This window comes from Portunus trituberculatus, chromosome 32 (assembly GCF_017591435.1).
Source record: "Portunus trituberculatus isolate SZX2019 chromosome 32, ASM1759143v1, whole genome shotgun sequence".
In the NCBI taxonomy this organism is placed as follows: domain Eukaryota; kingdom Metazoa; phylum Arthropoda; class Malacostraca; order Decapoda; family Portunidae; genus Portunus; species Portunus trituberculatus.
The window spans coordinates 9,291,303-9,308,639 of NC_059286.1; the positions used below are offsets into that span (position 1 = coordinate 9,291,303).

The 17,337-nt window shown below is 41.2% G+C and overlaps 1 protein-coding gene across 5 annotated transcripts in view; it reads left to right on the forward strand.

The window, feature by feature from the left end:
- Window positions 1-17,337, forward strand: part of LOC123511933 (protein amalgam-like) — a 90,061-nt gene that overhangs the window by 2,335 nt on the left and 70,389 nt on the right. Inside the window, exons 1-3 of one of the 5 annotated variants that reach the window (XM_045268038.1) lie at window positions 6,057-6,107; window positions 8,075-8,336; window positions 9,158-9,419. In XM_045268038.1, coding sequence (XP_045123973.1) covers window positions 9,323-9,419 — 97 coding nt within the window. In that variant the 5' untranslated portion in view covers window positions 6,057-6,107; window positions 8,075-8,336; window positions 9,158-9,322. Of the gene's footprint in view, window positions 1-6,056; window positions 6,108-8,074; window positions 8,337-8,372; window positions 9,012-9,157; window positions 9,420-17,337 lie in introns of those variants that run through there. The other 4 variants (XM_045268040.1, XM_045268037.1, XM_045268039.1 and 1 more) reach the window with 4 other exon arrangements.

The window sequence follows — 17,337 nt, forward strand, 5'->3', positions numbered from 1 at the left end:
ATCAAAAACAAACATGACACGATGCAAATTCCATCATCACATAAAACTTCATCACATTTTAACAAATTGGGATTAAATTACATTCGTTTGTTGAGTCAGCGTCAGAATCGCTTCTAGAAATTTGACGACGTAAATGAAACTGACGTTCTACAAAGAGCAGAAAGAAATTGTAGTAACAACACAAAGTTAGTCTTTAAAAATGTGTATTTTCTTTAATACTTCAAAGAGTGATGACACAAAACACACGATACACATTTTATTACAAACTTTGCCACTATGAAATATAATGCAAAATTGCTTATGGGGGTTATTTTTGTCAGCACACCATTACTTTACATTCAAAAGCTTTCTACTTACTTAACTTGCGGTCTTTATGTGCCGTTCTTTTCCTTGTAATCTCACAGATACCAAGTGTTTATAAATGAAAACCAAGCCACGAGTTACAAAATTAAGTTTCCTGCACTGTGTATATATATCAACACATGAAAATTTAAATAGAGACAAAATAAACTTTAAGGAAAACCAAATATTTTCCTTCACAACAAAGAGATACGATAGAAAATATAGTGTATGTAAGATTCATAACTAGAAGCATATTCTAAACAACAAGAATATAAATCTAGTAAGTTCGTATTATAAAGACTAGAAACTTGAGATTGAATTGTAAAAACCCATTCATTCCCTTCCATTCCTATCACTGTCACGCACACACACACACACACACACACACACACACACACACACACACACACACACACACACACACAGAGGTTATAAAAAGCAATGACCTTCTCCAAAGAAACACAACTGGTCACTGACTGGTCTTTATTTTCACTGTATCTATTGTTTTGCTTGCTGTTTTCTTATTGTTATTGTTCTTGTTCCTCTCTCTCCTTCTGTTTCACTTACGATTTTCTTTATTTCCTCGGCTTCTTTATGATTTTTTTTCCATGTAATTGTTTTCTATCTTTTTATTCTGCTTCTTTATAATTATTTTTCAAGGTTTTTGTTTGTGTTCTGACTTTAATTGATGAGTGTGCGAAGATGAACATTTGAGAACATCTTCAATCTTTTCTTTCTTTTTTTTTTTTGTTCCTTCGTGATTCAATTGAACATTTTACCTGTCCATCTCCTGATTACCCTCTTCAGCACCATGGCACATTTTCATATCCATTCTACTTACTATTTGGTGATTTTATACAGCTTCAGAAACTTATGTGGGGATTCAAATAGTAAAGACTGTGGCCATTAATCTTCTGACCTCAATAGACCCTTCCTAATGTAAATAAAATAGTCTAATCATACCCAAAACTCAAGGTAAAAATGCGTCCCAGTACGGAAAGAGTTAACTATCTCTCCTTCCTTACCTGTCCATCCCTGAATCATTCTATTTACCTTTCCATTTCTAAATCAATTCAAGTATCTCTTCGTTGCCAGGCCACATTATTTTCTTATATATCTCAGAGCTATCTTACCTGTCTCTATATTTTTCACTCAATCTATGTCTCTATTTCCGTGTCAGTTAATCTGTATACTTATTTTCCAAGCAGTTTACCTACTAGTCTTTTTTTTTTTTACACCATCTTGAGCATACCTTTCAAAATCTGTCAATTCACTCTACCACTCCAAACTATTTTCTTTTTCCATACTGTCTCACGTCTATTTCCCGACCATTCCGTCTGTCAATTCATCCTTTAATCAGTTCAAGATAACTATTTCTTCCAATCAGCACACAAGCCTCTCCAATCCTCAGTTACATGAACTACCAAAAGACTACACTCAAATGACACTGGAAAATGACACGAAAAGGGAGAAAACACAATAACCAATCCTACACTTACGATGTTCCTCTTATCCAACGTTAAGCGGATACAAATAGACGCTGGAGAGTTATTTCCCGGGAATCGTTCACTCGTGGTGTTAGTATCGATGAAAAACACACATTCCCGCCAATTTCCTGAACCGTGTCTGGCGAGGGATAAGAGTTAGCTACACGTCGCCTGCTTGTCGGCTTACTTTCCAGCTGGGGAGAGTGTGAGTGTCCGGCGATGCTTGGCTATGAAAGCGTTTAGAAAGTGTCCTGATGCGATGGAGAGAGACAACAACAACGAATAGGAAGAAAAAACACGACGGATATTTTTCTCAGATTTTTAAAGAGAGAGAGAGAGAGAGAGAGAGAGAGAGAGAGAGAGAGAGAGAGAGGTGATTACATGAAGGTTACGCTCCTGTTGTCATAGCAGGTCCTTTCTCGCCTCCCCTCCGCCCTATCTACTTAATGATGTGTCCTCCCGTTCTCTGTTCAGTCTTTGATCATTGTAGCGTGTTTTTGCGTGTGATTTGTTTTTCTCGCCCCTCTAACGTGTGTGTGTGTGTGTGTGTGTGTGTGTGTGTGTGTGTGTGTGTGTGTGTGTGTGTGTGTGTGTGTGTGTGTGGCCATTCAAATCTGTTTGTATGGATGTAAAGTGTTTCTGTTTTTCTTTCTTTTTTTGGTGATGGTCGTTATCTATAAATCTGTCTTGTCTATCTGTCTATTCATTTGTCTATCTATTCATTTGTTTCTTTCTTTCTATCTTTCTGTTTATTTGTCTTTGTTTGTCTATCTATCTATTTGTTCTATCTATTTTGCCTTCTTTTTGCTTTCTGCTTTTTTTTCGTTTATCTATCTATACATTTGTTCTATCTACTTATGTTTTTTTTCTATCTCTCTAACTTGTCTATCTATCTATCTGTCTATCTGTGTGTCCTCTTCTGGCTATCTATCTTTCTATCTGTCTGTTTGTGTGTCTATATCTGATTGTCTTTCTATCTGTCTGTCTGTGTGTCCTCGTCTGGCTGTCTATCTTTCTATCTGTCTGTCTGTGTGTCTTCGTCTGGCTGTCTATCTTTCTATTTGTCTGTCAATCTATTTTTTTCTTCAGCCTTGGATTAAACACGCGTCGTTTTGGAGTCAGTCTTCTTTAGTTGCAAAGGTAGTGTTGGTTTTCATGTAATTTGAATGCCTCAACTCCACGACATGGCAAAGGAGGAGAAACAGCAAAAAAATATCAATAATCGTAAGAAAAAAAAAATCGTGGAGAAACAAGTAAAATCATTCATATTAAAATGAACAAAGTAATTCTAAATATTATCCAAAATTAAGTGGGTGAAAAAAGTAAACACGTACACGAAACGCAAAATAAATCCACTACAAATTAAGAATAAATAACTAACATGAACAAAACTGCAAGAAATATCAACAAAAACTGTGAAAAATATGCATAATCTCATTGAGAATTAAGGAGAAGTAGAGTTTTGGCTTCATTAACGTTCATGAGTGCAGCGCCGCGACACCACCGACCATTTGCATGCCTCCAAGACACAAACAATTTCGAAGGGAGCGGAAATTCACGGCAAAATCGGTTTAATTCGGTTGTGTCCGGTGGAAGCGGCAACGGCAGCGGCGGCGGTGTTGTTTGTGTCGGTCGCTGTGCCGCCGACCTTCCCGCCCCTCCTCCCGTGCTTGCAGTATTTTCCTCACGCCTGCAATGCTGTACACACATCTGCAGCTCTGAGCAAATGTTTCTGTCACTCCCTCTGACGTTCTCACACACATTAAGTCAGTATAAACGTTTCTAACAATCCTTAATCTCTCACTTCCAACTTGTCACAATATTATAAACACTTCTAATGGATGTTAATTCTTCGTAAACGTTTCTAGCAGTCTTTAATCTCTCACTTCCAATTTTTCAATATTATAAACACTTCTAATGGACGTTCATTCTTTGTAAACGTTTGTGTTTCTTCCTCTGACCTTCAAATGCTTGCTGGATTTTCATAGACGTTCACAACATTTACTCTAACTTATTCATACGGTTATACTCCTTCTCTAACTTATTCATACGGTTAAACTCCTTCTCTAACTTATTCATACGGTTACACTCCTTCAGTACCAAGACTCATTTTCATATTCATTCTGCTTACTGTTTAATGATTTTATACAGATTCAAAAACTTGTGGGGAGATTAAAATAGTGAAGACTGTGGCCATTAATCTTCCGACCTCTATAGACCCTTCTTAGTGCACAAATCTCAAGATAAAAATGAGTTTCAGTACTAAAGGAGTAAAATCATCATAAAGGTTTCAAACACTCGTAATTTTGTACCAATCTTGATCTCTCTCTACAACACCCTACACCTGCACCGCTGTCTCAATACCTGTACCGCCCACGCATCACCGACACCGCCATAACTCCATAACTGAAATACTGCGTCCATACCTGCAACCTAATCCCTTCAGTACCATGCCGCGTTGTCATATTCATTCTGGTTACTATTTGGTGATCTTTTACAGCTTCAGAAACTTATGTGAGGATTGAAATAGTGAAGACTGTGGCCATTAATCTTCTCACCTACATAGATCCTTCCTAATGCATATAAAATCGTTTAATCACATACAAAACTCAAGGTAAAAATGCGTCTCAATGTTGAAGAGGTTAACTTTCTCCACATCTGTACCTTCCATATCTACATAACTGCCTACAACACTGCTCACACCTGCAATTTTTTTACATTATTCCAACACTATCGTTACAATTGACTTATATATCTACTTTATCCCTCCATACCTACCCCACTGCCTCCCTACAACACTTACCCACACCTGTAATTTATTCTTCATATCTCTAAGGCTGGACTTCCTTCTTTTTCACTGGTAAATATCCAATCAATGTAAAAAAATCTTACAATATTAGCAAGGGACTAAAAAATCAAGTATTGTATAGTTATAAATCAATTCACATACATTTATATTCTACTAACTCAAAAATAGCTGAGTTTATATATCAAATTATTAGAAGATGAAGAGAAAACTACATTCGTATCATCAGTTAACGCTTTGATTGCTTTTTCATGCATCTTATCTTAACCTCTTCAATACAGGGACTCATTTTTACCATGAGTTTTGGGGTTTGATTTGACGATTCTCTTTACACTAGCAAGGTTTCATGGAGGTCAGAAGGTTGATGGTCCAGATTCTTCAATATTTCAATCCCCGCATGAGTTTCTGAAGCTACATAAGATTCCCAATAGTAACCAGAGTAAATATGAAGATGAGTCACGATACTAAATGGATTAACTACTTTAGCACATTATTATTTGTTCTTCATCCACTTTCAATCTTTAATCTGGGTAGAAATCGCAAAATTTACCCTTTTTTCTTCTCCTTTCCTCCTTGTAAGTGCTATTAAAGACTTCACACATTATTTCTAGTACTGTTGAATTGTCTCTTGTCACAGTGAAAAGGTTAAAATGCCGTAAATCTCTCTGGAGGCCGTATTTCAACACTAACTTTTAGGATGAATTGGTTTTATAAGAGTGCAAAATGGTCAGTAAACGTGTAATCATTTGTCCACCTCCAATTTCAGCTTCCACACAAAGCAACAAAACGAAACGAACTCATATAATGAGTAATTTCCACAGACGGAAGTTGCTAACAAGTGGGAGGACAGTGATGCAAAATTTTAATAAAGTTTTAACCCTAATCTAACACACACAAGAATCTCTCTCTCTCTCTCTCTCTCTCTCTCTCTCTCTCTCTCTCTCTCTCTCTCTCTCTCTCTCTCATTTCATGTTTTTCAGTTTTTATCTTCCTATTTGTGTTTTTTTTTTCTACAGATTTTAACGTTTTTATCTCTCTCTCTCTCTCTCTCTCTCTCTCTCTCTCTCTCTCTCTCTCTCTCTCTCTCTCTCTCTCTCTCTCTCTCTCTCTCTCTCTCTCTCTCTCTCTCTCTCTCTCTGTCAGTACGAGGCGATCACGGTTGAGGAAGGAAGGAAGGATTTATGTGAAAATTTAAGAAGCAGTTCGATACGGAGTCTTCTTGGTGAGCCTCATAAAGGTCTCGTGGGAGCCTCGCCGTGTCGTGGGAATAGGTCCTCAGGCCAACTTTACTGGGCGGTGGTGAAGGCCGAGTGCTGGTGGTGGTGGTGGTGGTGGTGGTGGTATGTTTTGTGTCGGGTTGTATGTAGTATTGTTGTGGTGATGATTGAGTATTTCCCGTGCCTGTGCAGGTGGTGGTGGTGGTGGTGGTGGTGGTGTGTGTGTCAGTCGTGCAGTGGTGTGGCGTCAGTGTGGTGAGTGTTGCGTCTCTCTAAGGGAAGTGTGTTGTGTGATGATGGCTTGGTAATTGATAGAATACCACGGTTATTGTTATTGGTATTATCATTGTCAGCGCTATCCTTCTCTCGACGTGGTAAATCTCTATCTCATTCTCTCTCTCTCTCTCTCTCTCTCTCTCTCTCTCTCTCTCTCTCTCTCTCTCTCTCACACACACACACACACACACACACACACACACACACACACACACAGTACCGCCTCTATAATTACCCCAATTAAAAACCTATACACAGGAAGGGAAATAGTTATTTGTGTCCAATTACGAATGCCATTTGTTTCACTTGCAATTATTTTATTGAAATGTTTAGCATATATATATATATATATATATATATATATATATATATATATATATATATATATATATATATATATATATATATATATATATATATATATATATATATATATATATATATATATATATATATATATATATATATATATATATATATATATATATATATATATATATATATATATATATATATATATATATATATATATATATATATATATATATATATATATATATATATATATATATATATATATATATATATATATATATATATATATATATATATATATATATATATATATATATATATATATATATATATATATATATATATACACACACACACACACACACACACACACACACACACACCGCGTAGTGTAGTTGTTAGTACGCTTGGTTCACAACCGAGAGGGTCGAGAGGGTCCCGGTTCGAGTCCTGGAAAGCGGCGAGGCAAATGGGCAAGCCTCTTGATGTGTGGTCCCTGTTCACCTAGCAGTAAATAGGTACGGGATGTAACTCGAGGGGTTGTGGCCTCGCCTTCCCGGTGTGTGGAGTGTGTGTTGTGGTCTCAGTCCTACCCGAAGATCGGTCTATGAGCTCTGAGCTCGCTCCGTAATGGGGAAGACTGGCTGTGTGACCAGCAGACGACCGTGGTGAAACACACACACACACACACACACACACACACACACACACACACACACACACACACACACACACACACACACACACACACACACACACACACACACAGTAACAATTTCATAGCATCTCTTAGTTTTTTCCCACACTTTCCATTGGTCCCTTTCTTGAAGGCTTACACAGTAGATAGGCAGTGCACGTGGTTCCTTCTGACCACTTGTGCGTCACCTTCAAGCATCAATTATTCTCCACCAGCTCAGTCCGTGACGAAGACAATGTACACATCTCGTTCCCTTGACGCAGTGTGTGTACCACTCCTACCACTCACCTGAAGACCACCGCCTCCCAAGCACTGCACACCAATAATGCGTGTATTATATAGTACATAGCTGTACTTCCATCCGAGGCTGACCAAGAGGCAGTATTGTAATGACCGTGTTGTTTGGGAGGGCGAGCCACCGTCAGATACTGTTTCGTTCGCGGGCGGCCACACTGCCCGCACCTGGCTGACATTTACGTCTCCTGTGATGGCGACACAATGTGAAACGTTCCCCTTGGAGTGTGGCGCGCCTTCTCTCCTGTAATCTATACCACGGTGAAGCTTCTTTTTTATGGATTTGCGAACAATGTTATTTAACGCACAAACACGTAGCAATGACGACGATACCACTATTATTTCTACCATTATTGCTATTATCGACAAAAACATTTCCTGAAGTTTCATTTTTACTGCCTTACATAACATAATAAAGCAAAGCATAGCAAATAATAATGGTAATGGTACAAATATAATCTCTACTACCACCACCACCATCATCACCACCACCACCACTACATCACAACAAAGCAGTAACAAGCCAATGATTTAACAGCGTGACTCGTAGCAACCACCGGTAACAGGGCGCTGGTAACACTCTCACACCCGAGGCAGTGACGGGACAGGTGATCTCATACACAATTTCCTCTTCTTTCAGGCGCGGCAGGCGAGGACGGAGCTGACCAGTCTTATCACCCGCGCGTCCTCCTCGGCGGCTCCAGGGAGGGCGCAGAGGCGTGGCTATTAAGATTACGTCTCGCAGGTGCAGTGTGGGACGGTCTGCCCTCCACTCATCCATCACGGAGGTGTCTGTGATGCGCTGAGTGTATGAGCTGAGCCGGGAAGTTTGCCAGTATCTATAAGACGGTGACTGATTTTCTCGTCAAGAAATCGTGTAACAGTCTGAGTGAAGGTGGCTTGTGAGTATCTATGTAAACTTGGAGGAACGTTGTGCTGTTTTTAATGTTCTATAACGGAGGTTTTCTTGGTTATTTATCACGTGACTGGCTTCAATAATCGTTGTTCATGTCCAGTGATTTTGTTGACGTTAATTCAATTCCACGTGTAATTCAGAAAACAAAACAAAAATCTTCCTTAAAAAAAAAAAAAGTGAAATAGGTCACAAAATTCAAAGACAACAATCCTGAACTTTAAATCCATAATAATTACATACAAAAAAGAGAAACGAATTAAATACACATACCAAAAATAAAAATTATAACTAAAGCATAAAAACAACACCGGTAAAATCAGAAAGCAGCCGCGACTAACTAAATTTTGGTACGTCGAAGTAAGATGAAGTCAGTGACAGAGGAAAGCTTTAAGAACAGGGAAGTCTGATGGTCGGCTGGCGTGAAGGTGGGGGTGTGTGAGTGGCCGTGGCGGGGCGAGCGCTAAGCAGATCTGGGGCCGAGGGTTGTGGAACACGCCCCGCAGGGAATAAAGAGGGAGTTTGTCAATAGGAGTAAGCCTCTTTGGGGAGTAGTGTGCAGGGAGGGGCTGGGGAAGGAAGGGCTATTGACAGTGACCGCCAAGACGACCAGGACGACACATGAGACCAAGGAAACGACCCTCGCTGCAGCGGTGCATGTCAGGTAAATCAGAGGTCGTGCCATGACAGAAAATTAACAGAAAATAACAATAAAAACACGTAATTGTCTAATCATAGCAAAACCCGCATCGCAAAACCTTCAGCCCAGTGTCGCTTTGAAGTGATCATCGGAAACACCTTTTTTTACAGTTTCTAATCAACGAGGAAAGCTGAGAAGCGATTAAGCAGCTGCGTTGTGACTTACGAGGCCAAGTGGTGCGTGTGGTGAGTGATGAGAGACTCCCAGTGGTGCGGGAGGGAGAAAAGTAACACGTGTTGATAGTCCAGGCCAGGCAGTGACAACGAGTGCGAACAATGATGGAGCGAAAGCACAGCAAGACATGCGCGGCGCTGGTGCTGCTGCTGGCACTCATTCTGACGCTGGGAGGACCGAACGCAGCACATGGCAAGGGTGAGTATGTGGTGCTGGTGGTGTTCTTCATGTCCTGAGACTTTCCTGCTGTCTCTCCCTCTGTTTCTCCTGCATCAAGTTGTCTTTCGCTTTCTGCTCCACTTGCTAATTTCTTGTATTTTATGTAATGTTTTTTTTTTTTATATGTAAGAGAGGAAAGCTGGCTAAGGGTAAGAAAAGAATTAAAAAGACCCACTTAGTTCCCAGTTCCCTTGCAGGTCCGAAAAAAGTTAGCCAAAAGAAAGGGATAAATGTCTTGAAACATCCCTCGTAACTCCTTCAATACTGGGACACACTGTTGACTTGAAATTTGTGTACGATTATACCATTTTATTGACATTAGGAAGGGTCTATGGAGGTCACAAGATTAATGGTCACAGTCTTCGCTATCTTAATTCCTCCCATGAGTTTCTGAAGCTGTATAAAATCACCAAATAGTAAGCAGAATGAATATGGAAACGCGTCATGGTACTGAAGTCAAATCATATATAAGAATTTGGAAATACAGAAGCAGGCAGGGAGATGCAGAATTTACCATCTATTTCAATGAGTGTCTCTGTATCTATTTCACCTCGTATACTTCTCCCTTCTTTAACCGATTCCCTTCAATTATAATACACGTAAGCAGCGCAAACAAGTAATGCTCATCTTTCTATTCCACTAAACTGCCACTAACTTTACAAGGCGAGTTTCGTAATTTTTGTTCCTATTCAATGACATCCGCCAACCCCGCATGTAAGTTGCATTGCTTTCGATCTCCTCCACACTCCTCCTGTAGGTCTTCGTAGTAAGAGGAAATGGTAATCGCTGGTGACTGGTAAACTGAATGATGAGTTTTGATTGTTGCTACTTATCGAGTTGAGACAGAGACGAGAGAGAGAGAGAGAGAGAGAGAGAGAGAGAGAGAGAGAGAGAGAGAGAGAGAGAGAGAGAGAGAGAGAGAGAGAGAGAGAGAGAGAGAGAGAGAGAGAGAGAGAGAGAGAGAGAGAGAGAGAGAGAGAGAGAGAGAGAGAGAGAGAGAGAGAGAGAGAGAGAGCATATATACAAAGAATTGAAAACATTAGAGAAAACTTACATTATCACACCTAACCTCTCAAATTAGTGTTGCTAAAATAAAAAGAAAAAAATAGAGAAAAAATGAAAAAAAAAAAATTAACTTTCCATCACACACACACACACACACACACACACACACACACACGTACTGAGCTGTCCTAACATTATTAAACTCCTGTACAACTCTTGGGGCTTAAAATCCTCACTTGCAATACTACCCACGGAATTTCACCACTGGAATTTCTACACATGGGTGGCACTTACTCGTACATTATGAGCCCTACAGTGAAATTAATGTTAAATATCACCGCCATGTTTTCGAGAGATTCACCATTATTATTATTATTATTATTATTAGTAGTAGTAGTAGTAGTAGTAGTAGTAGTAGTAGTAGTAGTAGTAGTAGTAGTAGTAGTAGTAGTAGTAGTAGTAGTAGTAGTAGTAGTAGTAGTAGTAGTAGTAGTAGTAGTAGTAGTAGTAGTAGTAGTAGTATCATCATTATCTGAAGTGCTAAAACAAATCATCATCTTTTCAATTCTTTTTTTTTCTGAACTATGCAAGGAAATAAATAGATGAGGAAAAAGACGAGAGAGAGAGAGAGAGAGAGAGAGAGAGAGAGAGAGAGAGAGAGAGAGAGAGAGAGAGAGAGAGAGAGAGAGAAAAAAATAATAAAAAAAACATGAGAAAATTACAAACAAGATAAAAACTGAAATAAAAATGAGAAAGAGAGAGAGAGAGAGAGAGAGAGAGAGAGAGCGCCCTAACCCTAGCCGGGGCGTGGTGTTGAGGGAGAGGAAGGCCCCGGGAAGGAGTGAGCTCTCCCTAGTATCGGCAGTTTCTCGCGTCTCACAAAATGCAGACAAATTGACGTGTGGAGGAAACGGGAAATGGTAGGCTGATGGAAAGGGGAGAGGAGGAGGAGGAGGAGGAGGAGGTGGAGGAGGAGGAGGAGGAGGAGGAGGTGGAGGAGGAGGAGGAGGAGAAGCCGTGAAGTTGTGGTGGCGGTGACGAGGGAATTGAAAAGGTTATGTACAGGAATATTAAAGTGACGGACGATAAGGAATATATATTTTTTTCTATATTTTTTCTATAACTTTATTTTCTATGGGGTTAAGAGAAGGAAGAGGTGGGTATTCTCTCTCTCTCTCTCTCTCTCTCTCTCTCTCTCTCTCTCTGGATCAATATTTACTTCGTTTTTGCCTCTAGAATAACACTTTCTCCCCCCTTTCCTTCCATTACTTCCCTCTACGTAAGCTCACTTCTCTATCAATACCCCCTTTACAATTACCCTTTCCTAATCTGAGACTTCTAAAATTATCATAGACTCCCCTAAATTATTTAAACCCTATTCCATTTTCCCGCAACGTATATATCTGATCTCCCATTTTCTTCAATACAAATAAGAACACAGCAATAGTGGCCAATCTATAATGCTTTCTCCCTTCCACTTCCTCTTATTTACCACTTCTTGCTGCTTCCTCTTGACCGCTGTGGCCGGCCCGAGGGGAGAAGAGGGGAGAGGAGGAAAGAAGAGGGACACGGAAGGAAAGCGAGAGATGGAGAGGGGAGAAAGTGACCACAGATTGAAGGGAAGGAAGGGAGAGGCGAGAAAAGAGGGAGATTGGGGAGACAAGGAGAGAGAGAGAGAGAGAGAAGGGAGAAGCTGAGGAAGAAAGCAGGAGTAGAGAAAGGGGAGGAAAGGGGCCGAAGAGGAAGGGTAGATGAAGCGAGAGAAGGAAAGGAAGAGAGAGATAAGGCGTGGTTATGGTCAAAAGAGGAGGAGAAGGAGGAAGAAAAGGAGAGAAGAAGTAACAAGAAAAGAGAAAGTGTGGAAGGGTAAAGAGGAGAAAAAAGAAGGGAAAAGAGAAGAGAAATAAGAAGTGGCTATGGTCAAGAGAGGAGGAGGAGGAGGAGGAGGAGGAGGAGGAGGAGGAGGAGGAGGAGGAGGAGGAGGAGGAGGAGGAGGAGGAGGAGGAGGAGGAGAAGGAAGAAGAAGAAAAAAGAGGAGAGAAGAAGCAACAAGAAGAGAGAAGGTCTGGAAGGATAAAGAGGAGAAGAAGAAGGAGAAGGAGGAGGAGAAGAAAGAAGGTGATGTGTAAGGAGCGATGAGAGAGAGAGAGAGAGAGAGAGAGAGAGAGAGAGAGAGAGAGAGAGAGAGAGAGAGAGAGAGGGCTTGGTAGGGGCGGCTTTCGGTCTGGGCAGCAAAAAAAATCACACGAAACAATTGAGTAGAGCGGGTCAGCGTGGAGAGTTTAATTTGGGGTTCTGGTGGGCGCAGCGCTCGGCTAGGCGGGATGATCTTTATTTGGCTTTTATTCAGCGGAAGTGATGGCATTGGACTGCTCAAGGGTGCCACAGGGAATCCAGGGCTCTTTATAGATTGCTGGAGGTCAACTAGGATTTTTTCTTATATCTTACCCTATTCCCTTTCTTCGTCTCAGTGACCGGCTGTTTTTTGCCTTGGAGGAAGCGAGGGAAGGAAGGAATCGTGGAGAGGCAATGAGGAGAGGAAGGAGGAAAACTAGGAAGGAGAAAGAGAAGAGAAACAAGGAGTGGTAATGATCAAGGGAGGAGAAGTAGAGTATAGTGAGTAAAGGAGGCGTGCTCTGAAGACTTGAGAGAGAGAGAGAGAGAGAGAGAGAGAGAGAGAGAGAGAGAGAGAGAGAGAGAGAGAGAGAGAGAGAGAGAGAGAGAGAGAGAGAGAGAGAGAGAGAGAGAGAGAGAGAGAGGAGGGGTGGGTGTTCAGCTAAGGAAGGAGAGGGAGTGTTCTAATGAGTATAAAAGATTCAAGACTGGAAGAATAAATAGAGCATGATAAAATAAGAGAACGTTTAGAAAAGTAAGAGAAAAAATAGAAGACATACACAATAGAGGCATGATGGGAAAGGAAAGAGCGTCTGGAAGAGGTGAAGGCATTTGCTGGAAGAAGAAGTAGGAGACTGTGCTGGAAAACTAAGAGGAGTGTGCTGAAGGGGGGAGAGATCATGTGCTGGAAACGTAAGAGCGTCTGGAGGAGTAAACATCGTCTGGATGAAAAAGAATGAATGCTGGAAGAGAGACCGCAGAGTGTGTTGGAAGGGTAGAGGACGATCGAGAGAGTATAGAGCTTATGCTGAAGAACTAGAAGGCATCCTGGGAAAGTAAAAGGACTCTGGAAACGTACAGAGTGTCCTGGAAAAGAGAAGGGCATTATGAAAACAAGTAAAGCTTCCTGGAAATGTACAAGGTGCACTGGAACAGAAGAAGGAGTGTAGAAGAGTAGAAAACGTCCTGAAAAATTAAAAAGGCATCCTGGAAACAGTGAAGGACGTCTGGAGAAATAGAAAGCACCCTGGAAAAGACAAAACTGGAAGAGTAGGACAAATCTAGAGGAAAAGAAAACATCATGGAAAATTAAAAAGGCATCCTGGAAACAGTGAAGGGCGTCTGGAAAGCTAGAAAGCACTGGGGAAAAAAACGCGTCCTGGAAGAGTAGGACACATCTGGAAGAGTAAAAACGCCATGGAAAAGAAGAAAAAACCGTGAAAAAAGAAGAAAACGTATTGGAAAAGGTGAAGAACAGTTGAAAAAGTGGCAATCACCCTGAAAGACAACATGGCGTGTGGTGTACGTGGCCGTGTGGTGTACGTGGGAGTGTACGTGGACGTGTGTGTGGGCGTGTACGTGCGCAAGGCCAGCCAGCACAATACAATAAGACAGCACCAAAAGAACCGACTGAGCAACGATTTCCTTAAGACTGCCGGATTTTTGGGTGAGGTCGAGTGGGGAGGGCGGGCAAGTCTTCGTGGCTTTGAAGGCTTCCCCGCTACTCTTGGGCGGAGACTGGCGGCCACTGAATCCCCGCAGCGGAAGGAGCACAAACACTCGACCTCAGAACTTGCTCCTCGAGAGAAAAAGATAAGACCCTGAATGGCGAGGTATTGTCCCTTGTTATTTTCTCTCCTCCCTTATTGATATCTCGGGAGGAAATTCATTCGCCTGAGTTGAAGGGCTTGATGGAGTCCTCTTGCGCCGGGGGGAGGAGGAGGAGGAGGAAGAGGAGGAGGGAAAGAAGGGGAAAGATACGGACGAGGAGGAAAATAAACACGGACAAGAGGGAAAAAACAAGACGGATTAGGAAAGTGCATATAACAAGAACGAGGAAAGATGAACCAAGGAAGGGAACAAAAGAGAGAAAAAAAATGAGAAAAAAAAGATGAATAAATACGAAGAACAATTAACCGATAAAACAAGGAAATAAAAGAGAGAGAGAGAGAGAGAGAGAGAGAGAGAGAGAGAGAGAGAGAGAGAGAGAGAGAGAGAGAGAGAGAGAGAGAGAGAGAGAGAGAGAGAGAGAGAGAGAGAGAGAGAGAGAGAGAGAGAGAGAGAGAGAGAAGCCTTAACACCCTCACATTAAATTTTCGAAAACCACACTACGTCACTAAGTTCTTTCTTGGTGAGAGTGAAAGGGAGAGAGGGAGAGTGAGGGGAGAGTCTACAGAAGAGAGGGAACGGGTGAGTGGACATCTGAGAGGGAAGGGAAGTGAGGGGGAGTACATAGAGGGCTTACGGAATAAATGAGAGGGAGAGGGAGAGGGAGAGGGAGAGAGGGGGAGGAAACCGAAGGCCCGTTTATGGAGAAGCTTGATTACATAATTGACCATGAAAAGAGAGAGAGAGAGAGAGAGAGAGAGAGAGAGAGAGAGAGAGAGAGAGAGAGAGGGTGGGGGTGAGGCTGTTAGGTCTCTCCTCTCCTTCATTTGGCTAATTTGTAGGGAAGTCAAAAAAATTCGTCCAGTTGTCAATTCTTTCTTTGTGAGTTAAGGTCTTTAAACTCTTCAATTAGTGTGTGTGTGTGTGTGTGTGTGTGTGTGTGTGTGTGTGTGTGTGTGTGTGTGTGTGTGTGTGTGTGTGTGTGTGTCCAACAGTCATTCAATTATTCAGTGTGTCTATCTGTCAAACTATCATTTAATCTGTTTCTCTGTCTGTCTGTCAATCTGTCTCTCAATCTGTCTATCTGTCTGTCTGTCTGTCAAGTCTGTCTCTCTATATCTGTCTGTCTGTCTGTCTGTCAATCTGTCTCTCTATCTGTCTGTCTGCCTGTCTGTCTGTCTGTCTGTCAATCTGTCTCTCTATCTGTCTGTCTGTCTGTCTGTCTGTCCATCTCTCTTTATCGCGCGAAATAAGCAAAGTAGCATCATCACTTCCACTATCAACTGCAACCCTTCATCTCGTTCCATCATCCATCTTTCTCCTTTGCTCACCCTTCCATCCCTCCCTTGCCTTTCACTTCCCTTCTCCCTCACACCCCTTCACCCCTCGCCCCCCCCTCACCCTCCCTGTCACCACCACTAACTATACACATCGTTACCTTACACTGGAACCGACAGAACACCACCAACAAAATTTTCCCCTCTCTCTTCTCTCCTATTTTTTCCCTTTTTCTTACCTTCCTCTCTCTCTCTCTCTCTCTCTCTCTCTCTCTCTCTCTCTCTCTCTCTCTCTCTCTCTCTCTCTCTCTCTCTCTCTCTCTCTCTCTCGTTTCTTTAATTAATTCAATGCATCTTTACCTATTCTCTTCTCTTTCCCTTCACACCTACACTCTCTCTCTCTCTCTCTCTCTCTCTCTCTCTCTCTCTCTCTCTCTCTCTCTCTCTCTTCCCTTTCCCTTCACACCTTCACTCTCTCTGTCTATCATTACAGGTAATTTCTCACACCTGTCCAAGTTACCTGTGTATTTGAATAGCATATTTTGTTTACGTTCATATTTAACACAGATTCGATTCCATACAGTTTATTTATGATGGTATAGTGTAACCTCATTTGAATAACAGTGCGCCAGGGTTTGTGTGATGAGTGAGTGAGTGAGTGCAGTGTCTCTGTGTGTGTGTGTGTGTGTGTGTGTGTGTGTATTTACCTAGTTGTATTTACCTAGTTGTAGTTTTACAGGGCCTGGGCTTTACGCTCGTGTGGCCCCGTCTCCATATCTACACTTATCCAATTTTTCTTTAAAGCTATGCACACTTGTTGCTCACACCACTTCCTCACTCAAACTGTTCCAAGTCTCAACACAAATTTGCGGAAAACTATATTTCTTAACATCTCTCAGACATCTTTCCTTCCTCAGTTTTTTACTATGCGATCTTGTGCTTCGAATATCATCTGTGTGTGTGTGTGTGTGTGTGTGTGTGTGTGTGTGTGTGTGTGTGTGTGTGTGTGTGTGTGTGTGTGTGTGTGTGTGTGTGTGTGTGTGTGTGTGTGTGTGTGTGTGTGTGTCGCAACAAGGGGTCAACGCTCATTACTCCATTAACACAAGCGTAAACTCTCTCTTTGTCTTCATCTCCAATCAGTCGTGTTACTATTTGCTCTATTTCCTCTCTTTTTTTTTCTCCCTCTCTCTCTCTCTCTCTCTCTCTCTCTCTCTCTCTCTCTCTCTCTCTCTCTTCCAGCAACGACAAGGTCAGTTCCAGCTTTTCTTTTTTTTTTTTTTTTTTCAACTGCCACTTAAATTAATTGGATATAATTGCACCGTTTTCTTTCAACTTCCATGAGCGTGATTGTATGAGTAACTATTACAAAACGCGCCGATGAAAAAAGAAAAAGAAAATAGAAAAGAAAAAAACAAGCGAGGGATCTGAAAAAAAGGGAAATTCATCATGTCACTTTTAATGTCTTTGTTTTCAATTTTATTCTTATTTTTTTCTATAATATTTTGCATTTAAACAGCATTTATTGTGTCTATGGGAAAAGTGACATTGAAAAGAACAAACTGATCTTTTTTTTTACCGTATAGAAATCTAACGTGTCATTTTTTTCTTTTACCCTCCTAAACTATTCGGTTTTCTTTTCTTTTTTATCATCTATTTCATAACGCCAATTCTTA